Genomic DNA, 9,996 nt, shown 5'->3' on the forward strand with positions numbered 1-9,996 from the left:
TTATCCATAACGGAGTACTGAAAGGATAAACTCATTGTACCAGTTATAGATAATCTTCTACTGAGAGTAATGTTTATCCATAACGGAGTACTGAAAGGATAAGCTCATTGTACCAGGTATAATAATCTTCTAGTGGGGGTAATGCTTATCCATAACGGAGTACTGAAAGGATAAGCTCATTGTACCCGGTATGGATAATCTTCTACCAGGGATAATATTTATCCATAACGGAGTATCGAAAGGATAAGCTTATTATACCCGGTATGGATAATCTTTTACCGGGAGTAATGTTTATCTATAATGGAGTACCGAAAGGATAAGCTTATTATACCCGGTATGAATAATCTTCTATCGGGAATAATATTTATCCATAACCGGGTACCAAAGTGATAGGCTTCTTCAGAAGACTTATTTCCAATAGAGTACTAAATAGATAAACATATTTACGGCGAAGTCCCATATGAACAAGCTTATTTACAATAGAGTACTAAATGAATATCCATAATATAATATATTTATAACATTATGGTAAATATAATTCTATTGATAAGGAATTTTTGTCTTAAATAACTAATTTTATACTGCTACTCCTACTTTAATACACTTCTTATTGGCCTAATAGCTCAAATTTCCATAAAAAAGTTACTACCTCGTGTAATTTTATAGGAGGTGGTTGACCAATTTTTTTTTATAGGGGGTGTGAGTCAGCATTTGTTTTTTCAATTCACATTTTTGAATTAGAATTAGACGTGCTCCTCTATTTCCCGATAAAAAAAACCCTCCGGCCGCCAACTCCGACAGATTCGTGGTGCGCTTTCTCCGGAATAATCGCTACATTCAAATTCAAGTTTTCCGATCAAAATCCCTTCGACGGAGGAGTTCGCCATTACCGGCGGCTTCGCATTGCTCTTTTTATCCGAGATTATATAAACATTCAACTTCATCCCAGGCTTTGCGGTATCATCGAAAACTCCCCAACTGGGAACAGGTATGGCACTGGACTTATCCTAATTTCAAGCCTTTATTATATTTGCATTTTCGTTGATTTTCTGGCTTCATTAGGACATAAATACTTGTGCAAAACCTAAGTATTTCTTAGTACTAGATGCAGACATGATATAATCACAGTGTTTCTTCCTCTTTACAGCTTTAAACCATTAGATGTTCCAGAAAATTGCATTTTGCGTGCGGGCTCACTGTTATAAAGTGCATTTAGAGTCCCATTATTAAATGATTTTTTCATAAACAAACTGTAAACGGCGTGTCATTAACTTCCTGTTACCTCAGTTTTACTTTCGGAGCTGTGATTTACATACTTTTGGCAACAGCTACATTCTACTGGAATTTTCAAGCCAAAATTATATATTTTTGTCAAAATTTCTAATGTATATAATGTATACCCTGTTTGATCAAATTTCTAATATCAACTTATTTTAAAAAGTATTTTTCACTTTTGATGAGAAGTGTGTTTGGCTAATCAATTTGAAAGCACTTTTGAGCAACAATTAGTGTTTGACCAAGCTTTTAAAAAGTATTCTTAAATGCATTTTTTCAAAAGTGTTTTTCTAAAAAGTACAATTGAGGGAAATGTATGTTTTTCAGCTTCAGCTTCTCCTTAAAAAGCATTTTTTTCCATTTTAAAGTTTTGGCCAAACACCTTTAACTTTGGAAAAAAGCCTTTTTTGGCAAAAAAAAAAAAAAAAAAAAAGAAGCTTGGCCAAATTACTACTCCCTCTGTTCCAATTTATGTGAACCTTTTTGATTGGGCACGGAGATTAAGAAAAAATGAAACTTTTAGAATTTGTGGTCCTAAACAAGTCAGAAAGGGGTCCAGAGTATTTGTGTGGTTATAAAAAATTCTCATTAAGGGTGGAATTGTAAGTTTAAGTTAAATTGTTTTCAAATTTAGAAAGGGGTCATTCTTTTTGGAACGAACCAAAAAGGAAATAGGTTCACTTAAACTGGAACGGAGGGAGTACTATTATAGAAGCCGCTAAGGAGAGGAACTTGGGGTCTTTCATGGGTATTTTGGTAAATTTGATGGGCATTTGACACGTTTAGGAACTAAAAGCAAAATTGTTGGGTTCTTTTAGGTATTCATATCCACGAACGCCTTCCTCTAAAGTGTTCTTTGTCCAGATTTTGATACTTTCTTCAGTTTTATTCTTCTCTCTCGCTGATGTTGCCTCTACAATTATTAGGTGAGGTCTTACTTCTTTTTTTCCATCGATCTGTTTATCCAACCTTTTCTGATTATAAATGTTATTTAAGTTAAGATGGTATTCTTAAGATGTTTTGAATCTTTCATGACATATTTAGCTTGCTTTCGCTTAAAATTCTAACCTAATTGAGGATATATTGTTGCGCCTCTATTTTTTGTGCGCTTCATTTCGCGTTTTTCAGGATTTAATCCTACTTTTCATCCTTTTCAACTCTTTTAAAGTGCAGTATGAATCGATTTGACGTTTGTGGACTGTGTTAATTTGATTTTGACTGAGAAAAATAAGTTTCAACTATGATGTTTCACAATTTGGGATAGCTGTGTAATCCAACAGATGTGCCTTTTAATTTCACTGACCTTCTTTGTTTTTTTTTTTCCTCTCATGGGTTACACAAAAAACATGAATTTATTTAAAAAATTTATGTCGAATTTCATATTTCCGTGCCTTAGATGTGAGGATGGGGGAGATGCCCACAGATTGATATCATATCGTTCAATCAATTCTATTTAGTGTTCAATCTGATAAGAAATAGATAAACGATGTTGAATGGCATAATATAAGCAACATATAGAATGAGGGAAACTTCAATGTACATATCAGTTCTGAAGCAGAGGAAGATGTGAATTAATGTTAATTTCACAAGCACATATATGTTTATAGATTATTGAAAGGAAACTGCAACTTGAAGCAGACTCATTCATAACTTTGCTCAAATAATAATGAAGTTGGTTAAAAGGGGACAGAAAGGAATATAAATAGTCTAACAGTTACTGAAATTAGAAAATTCTGAAATTTGGATATAGAATAATAATTTAAAAAATCTTATACAATTTATTACATCTGCGAACTGACTGTAAAATTTGAACTTCATCGGCCTTCCCACATATTCTTTGTCAATTTGTTATTTACCTTTGTGTCTGTAAGCTTTATTCTTAAAGGATGCAGATGCTCCATATTTTATAAATAATGGCAAAGTAGTATTGTATCAGGCGTAGGTGCATATGGACAGTAAGAATACCTGCTTTAATCGTACTATGTTAGTGTTCATATCGGCCAAAGGTTAAAATGACACTAGAACAATCAGATCAAAGAAAGAGATGGACCAAATATCCCAGTCCTTTTAACGTGAAGAGAGACAATGGACATGTATAATATATACTGAAACTTCCTTCTCTTCTTTCACCAAAGACATTGAGGTCAATAGTCTGGGAGATAAATTCTTTCCCTTGGTTTCTTTAATTTTACATAATTGAAAATTGTCTCTTGTTTGTGTGTGACTATGAACTCTTTTTTTCACCCTTTCTGTTCTTTGCTAGCAGCTAGCAGCTAGCAGCTGGACTACTTTTATTTGTTAAAACATAGGGAATTCATCTTTTCACAAAAAGTTAAAGTTCCAATCTTCATTTTATTTATTCAGTGTGGTCTAAACTTTTTGCCGCAGAAACAGCTGGTACCTGTTGGACAAACTGTTCAAAATCCATTTACAACCTCAAACCCAAACAATAAGCTCACATATGATAAAAGTTTTGTTGGGTGAAAAATGAACAACAATATCTGAAAAATTGAAACAGTTAAACTTCTCTGAACACTTTAAATATTTTCACAGTAAAGAAAGAAGCACTAATAGTACCTCTTCATTTGGAACAATTGAAAATAAAATGTATGTTCAACCTCTTTACCGCTCTTAGTGCAAATTGCATATTTTCAATTGCTCTGTTATACTAACTCTCAATTTGTTGTTCATACAGATATTTTATCAGATTTTAAGTGCACAAAGATGGCCTCAATGCTTTTTCATAACCTGCAGCAGTTGTAATCTTTCGCATTTTGTGTAAATTACTACGAAAACTCTTTGTATATTCTTGTAAATACATATAGACCCTTTTGTGCATGCATCCATGTTTTCGTTGAAACTCAAAAACGTCTGACCATAGCTCTGCTCCAACTATTTACTTAATGTCAGCATAATGTATAACAGAAAAGCAAAACATTGTTCACGTTGGGCTAGTAGGCTAATAAAGTCTTTCCGTTACAGTTTAGCCGTATTTTGAAGCAGAAGAAAAAAGGGGAGAGGGAAGATGGACTACATATTGAGGACGCTAACAAAGAAGCAAGAAGTGGATTCCATAATTAGAGACACAATCGACAAAGTTCTTGTCCTCCGTTTCGGCCGATCTTCTGATCCTCTTTCTCTCCAGCTTGACGATATCGTACGTCTTCCGTCCTAATCTATTTGCTCTGGTTCCTTTGATTTTTCATCGAAAAAATACTTCATTTTTTCCCAGAGAACTAAATATATGGCCAGCAGAGGCCAATTGAGGATTTGAAGCCATTAGGGCAAAAGTTACCACCTCAATATACTCTTTTGTTTTTGATTTATGACCACGAGTGTAACTTAGTATAATTATATATGCTAAGGATCAGGTCAGTAAATATCTGGTACTACCAACAGAGGTGGATCTTGGATTTGAATTTATTCTGTCCAACTCTTAAGGGTTCTTAGCACTGTACTCATTAAACTTCTAGAACTATGTATTCAGAATTTAATATTTGTTGAAATTTTAGTGGTATTTTGTATTTATATATCTATATACAGTGTTGAAAATGGTGGGTTCAGTTGAATTCGTTGACTATAGGCTATCTTCGCCTTTGATTACACTTTACAAATTTTTATAGTTAAAAGGTTTATAAAAGATGATTGAAAAATTGTAGCAAGAAAAGAAAAAGTTGTTTGGCTCCACACGTTGTAATAGTTCTGAACAGATTGAGACAAAGGGTGTATATTTTCGAAATCACAACTAATATTTATGTAGTTCTAGTTGAAAGCTATTGATAGCTGTGGAATTGGTGGATTTGCCCCGTTGACGAGTTGCATTGGACACTTGAATGGTTTAAAAATTATGCCTTGTTACTGTTAATTTAACACTGAATAAGTTTTTTCTATCTTTTTTGAGTGGTTTGTTTACTTAATTACATCTTGTTGACTGCAGCTGTATAAATCTGTGAGAGAAGTGTCCAAGTTTGCGGTTGTGGCTTTAGTTGATATTGATTCAGAGGACGTTCAAGTTTATGTCAAGTATTTTGATATAACCTTAACACCATCAACCATTTTCTTCTTCAATGCCCATCATATGAAGATGGATTCTGGGTATGCCTTCTCTTTGCTCAATTTTTCTGCTATAGACATGTTCTTTATGTTGTATATGTAATTCAATTTAGTTGAAGAAAGAGTTATCCGGGCTCTTACCCCCTTGCATCGCAATGGAGCTTTGGGAGCACAGCATATCTTTAGTCCTTATAAGACTGTAATTGATGCTCTTGACCATATACCAGACATATTTTGTTGGCAAATTAAACCAATTCAAAATTCTGGAAGTTGTCCATATTAATCGGATAACTAGTTCTTGGGTCCTTCAATCAGGGGAAAATAAAATGACATATTTCTGTTCTGTTTTCTGTTGAATAGAAGGGAGAAGAGATAATTGAGAATGTTTAACATAATTTTAGGAAAAAGAAAGAGCAGGAGAGGCCACTTAAAAGTTAAAACAAAGAGAAGAAAAAGAATGATTTATTCTATTGCTCAAGTATTTGCAGATAACCATCTAGTTGCCACATCTTCCTACTTGCATCCTCCCTTGGTAGAGGATGTCTGATATTGTAGCATGTTCAAGGCATGTTTACACTACTTGGTTCTCTTTTTCTTCCTCTACCAAACGTTATACGCGATAATGCCAAAAATTTTCTCTCGGTCTAATTTAAAAAAAACAAAGGTTTATTTCTCAGTCTGTTTATTGTTTAATCATACTGCAAGACTAGTTTATATAGTAAATTCGACAAGTACACTACAACAATTTCTAAGATATGTTGGAGGACGCTTGATGTGGTTACTTTTTTCCCCTTATTATTTTAAATATGGATCTTTGTCAAGATTGAAGCTCATACTTCTCTGAGATGCATGTTCTCCAGGAGTGCAGATCACACCAAATGGGTTGGAGCATTTCAGAGAAAACAAGACTTCATTGATGTAGTAGAGGTATGGGATAATCTTGCAATTTTCTTTCTGGATTCTTGGATTCTTGGAGGGAGATCTTTCTTTCTGGAGCATATTATTTTTTCTTGATCCGCTCATATTGTCACTCTCAAATTTTGAGATTCTTGGATTTCTTTCTAGTCCTTTTATTGTAAGTTGGTTATTATGAATAGATCTTTACCTCCTTTTGAGTTTTGACTTTTGAGGCATCAGTTGTCGAATATAGCTGGGCAAGAATCAAGATTGGTTGAATCTAGCACCCCCACTGCTTAGTTCAAGTGGCAAAGGTTGAGGGACTTGTGACTTAGGTCACAAGTTCGAGCCCTTGCGCCATGCAACCTAAGACTAATACCTAAGTTGAGAAGGGTAGAGGGGCGGCCCCAGTATCCCCGAGTTATGAAGGCGGCATTTGGTCCTAAGGGTTGTCCCCAGATGGATTTCTCGGTAAAAAAAGAAAGATTGGTTGAATCTAACTGCGTCTCCATGGTGTGAAGATTTCTAATTTGCATAGATCTTGAAGGGAGATCTGCTAATTTGCAGCGTTTCTTGGGAGTCTAGCAACTATTTCGTGTATCAACTTAAATCATTGGGGAACAATTTTAGCTTCAGATAGATTTGGTTTGAGAGTGTTGACCTTTTCAATTAGTTCACTATTGATGGAACTCCTGATTGTTACTTCAGTCTGCGTTTACGAGGTTCATAAGATTGTGTTCTTTATTCAGGAACACGCACTTTAAAGTTCTTAGTCTATTTCTCTGAATCTGCTGAGCAGATGCTCTGCTCTGGTTATTTTTCTTTTTTTCACAAGTCATGGTTGTGGAGTCATTTCTAATAGCTTGGCATTCCTACTTGAAAGCAGGCAATATTTAGAGGGGCCATGAAAGGCAAGCTCATAGTGACTTGTCCCCTTCCCCCAGACAGAATACCGAAGTTTCAGTTGCTGTACAAAGATGTTTAGGAGGTATGCTGTGTTTGTAGTATTAGGTTGACAAGTTCCCCTAACTTGGCATTTTTCCTAGTTTGATGAGCAACACTTCCTCTTCAGTATTTCTGGGCCTAGTCTCTCTTAATTACTTGTCCTCTTTTAGTGAATTACTTTATACTGTTGTGTCATTGAAAGATTTCTCCTACCAATATGATTCATATCACCTTCCTCCAGAGAGAATTCCAATATTTTCAGTTGCTATACAAATGTATTAGCTGAAACACCTTTGTTTCTAATTTTATGTCGGCTAATTTTACTTGATATGATTCCTCTTACGCCTTGTGCTAGTCTCCCTTTATTTTCTTCTCCTGTTTGAGTTAACTAGTCCATTATTTACGCCATCGAATTATTTATCATACCATAATGATTCAGCTGATTTGTGAAATCTTCACATGGTTCATGGTTTAGCTCATGAAATAGGCAAACTTCATTTAGTATCTTATCATGTTTCATATCGATAACATCAGAAGAATGTATTAGCTACCCCGGAATCCTATAGGTTTTTATGCATAAGAAGATGCAAGTCTTAGATATCCGTAACTTTCTATTGTTTAAGTACCTATAGCTGTTATGTTTTGCTTGAACTTCCTCCAACCTTTTCTTTCCTTTCTCACATTTTTGTTATTAAAATAGCATATTGCAGCTATCCACAACTTGAGCAATTTGAGATAGAGTTTAACTAATTGGATACTATCCATGCCAATAGTCGGGCTCCAATGCGGGTACCGGATACCGGGTGAGAAACTAAAAAAAAATAAAAAATTGATATGGTCTATTTATATTTTGAAGCGCTTATTGTCTGGTCTAAATTTTAAAACATTGAAATTATACGTGCTTTTGAAACGCTAATTGATGTGTTTGGTCTAAATTCTAAAACAATGAAATTGTACATGCATATTTGGTATGAGTGAGAAGAATTTCATGGAAAATATTTTTTACGAGGAAATCATTTTTTAGTATTTGGTTACAAGAAAATTTTCTATCAAAAGGGGGAAAGCATACTCCCTCCCTTTTCATTTTCTTTTCAAACATTTAAATCTTACTCCATATCATTTGGTCCAACCAACAGTTAGACGTAATTATCAATCTTTATACTCAAAAATTTCATCAAGACAGTATTCAATTTACTGACATTATCATCCATCTTTAATTAATATTTTCTGGATTTCAACTTGCCAACCAAATTCTAGAAAGTGGGACAACCACTTTTCTTCTGGAAAATCTTATAGAACATTTGTCACGGAAAACATTTTCTTTATATTTAACTCACCAAACTTAACTGATCTGATCTGATTTGCTTTTTCAACAACAACCCAGTATAATCTCACTAGTGGAGTCTGGGGAGGATAGTGTGTACGCAGACCTTACCCCTACCCTGAGGTAGAGAGGCTGTTTCCAAATAGACCCTCGCATCCTTCCCTCCAAGAACTCCCCCACCTTGCTCTTGGGATGACTCGAACTCACAACCTCTTGGTTGGAAGTGGAGGTTCTTTTCAACATTGTTTTCTTATTACTGATGGTTGATCAACCATCACTGAATTGCAGGATAAAACTCAGTGTCCGAGGGCCATTATTTATGGACAACTATATAACCATTACTAACCTGTGGAGTAAGTTGGGTGGGTTTTGAATTATCACTGAAATGAGAAAACTCTATTGAATTTTTTTTATCAACGTGAGGAAGTGGATAGCAGCACAGTGATGTAGGAGTCAAATGTGCAGACGTCTTCTTGAATTAATGTAATATCAGGACATTTCACTTGGATATTTTACTTGCTAGAAAGCCGTAGCAGTCAGAAAGCATCAATTTCTGATGGAGTGGAACGATGCAAAGTGATAAAGGTGAAGAACCTTTCTCCCTACTAATAAAATTGTCATGGAAAACAGTTCTAGAAAAACGTTTTTGTCACTGTACTTCTTTAGGGTTGTAGGTTAGGTTGTAGGAAGCTAGTCTAGAAGTGTTTTGTCTTAGGATGTTAGTGGCTCTTGTTGTGTCCATATTATTCCATTGTGTATGTAGTACTGCGCCGTTGTTGTTTATTATTACTTTTCTCTCTATTTTCTGGTTATTGCGTTGTTGGTGTTATCTTTTTGGATTCCTTTGCTGTTACTGCTACACTGTCTCGTTTTCAATCTTATTGTGTCGAGGGTCTATCGGAAACAGCTTCTCTACTCCTCCGAAGTAGGGTAAGGTCTGCATACACACTACCCTCCCAAGACCCCACTTCTGGTTTATTTTTCTTTTTTGGGGAATAACCATATGGTATTTGGAACCTGCTGGTCCGACTATTGCAGATTCGCATTTTATAGGGCCCATTAAAGTTGAAGTGCTTCATATCAGGAGTTTTTCCATTTCGAGTACTCAAGCCCGATACCTGTGATTAAGGGTGGATGAATCTCATGTATCTTACACAAAGTCACACACCCATTGGTGGTCATATACTGTTATAGTTAATGTGAAAGGTTAGTCGAAAGAAATCTTTATCATAACTGCTGTGCTATCTGTTTTGGGTTCTACAGAATATTTGCTGAATAAAAGTATTGTCGGGCTATTACGTAGTGAGGCCTACTAATGGTGAACAATTACAACCAACGGGTTCTGGTCACCACCATTTCTGTCCTTTTTTGTATGGCCTACAATTTCTTTTAAGACGCCCATGAGTATATCTACTCCAAATAGCGTGCAAATCGTAGGTGTTCGGAATTTTTTTTGGTAAAAGTTAAAAAAAAGTATTTGAAGTAAAAGTTGAAAAAAGAGT

At 35.0% G+C, this 9,996-nt stretch overlaps 1 protein-coding gene across 6 annotated transcripts; it reads left to right on the top strand.

The window, feature by feature from the left end:
* The first annotated feature begins 701 nt into the window (after positions 1-701).
* LOC107786868 (uncharacterized) lies at positions 702-9,306 on the top strand. Of its 6 annotated transcripts, XM_016608369.2 has the most exons (7): positions 702-988; positions 2,094-2,201; positions 3,971-4,053; positions 4,258-4,432; positions 5,213-5,370; positions 6,189-6,255; positions 7,112-7,498. In XM_016608369.2, the coding sequence occupies exons 4-7, from the start codon at positions 4,301-4,303 to the stop codon at positions 7,208-7,210; spliced, it is 456 nt and encodes a 151-aa protein (XP_016463855.1). In that variant the 5' UTR covers positions 702-988; positions 2,094-2,201; positions 3,971-4,053; positions 4,258-4,300; the 3' UTR covers positions 7,211-7,498. The 6 variants fall into 6 exon arrangements, with proteins under 6 accessions (XP_016463855.1, XP_016463856.1, XP_016463853.1 ...); XM_016608370.2 differs by lacking the exon at positions 2,094-2,201; XM_016608367.2 differs by lacking the exon at positions 3,971-4,053 and having other exon boundaries at positions 703-988.
* Positions 9,307-9,996: the final 690 nt, after the last annotated feature.

This window comes from Nicotiana tabacum, chromosome 8, assembly GCF_000715075.1.
Source record: "Nicotiana tabacum cultivar K326 chromosome 8, ASM71507v2, whole genome shotgun sequence".
NCBI classification, from domain to species: Eukaryota; Viridiplantae; Streptophyta; class Magnoliopsida; order Solanales; family Solanaceae; genus Nicotiana; species Nicotiana tabacum.

Coding starts and splice junctions, on each gene's coding strand:
- LOC107786868 (XM_016608369.2), top strand. CDS start 4,301: ATGGACTACATATTGAGGACGCTAACAAAGAAGCAAGAAGTGGATTCC. Junction 4,433..5,212: donor CTCTCCAGCTTGACGATATC/GTACGTCTTCCG, acceptor TGTTGACTGCAG/CTGTATAAATCTGTGAGAGA. Junction 6,256..7,111: donor ACTTCATTGATGTAGTAGAG/GTATGGGATAAT, acceptor ACTTGAAAGCAG/GCAATATTTAGAGGGGCCAT.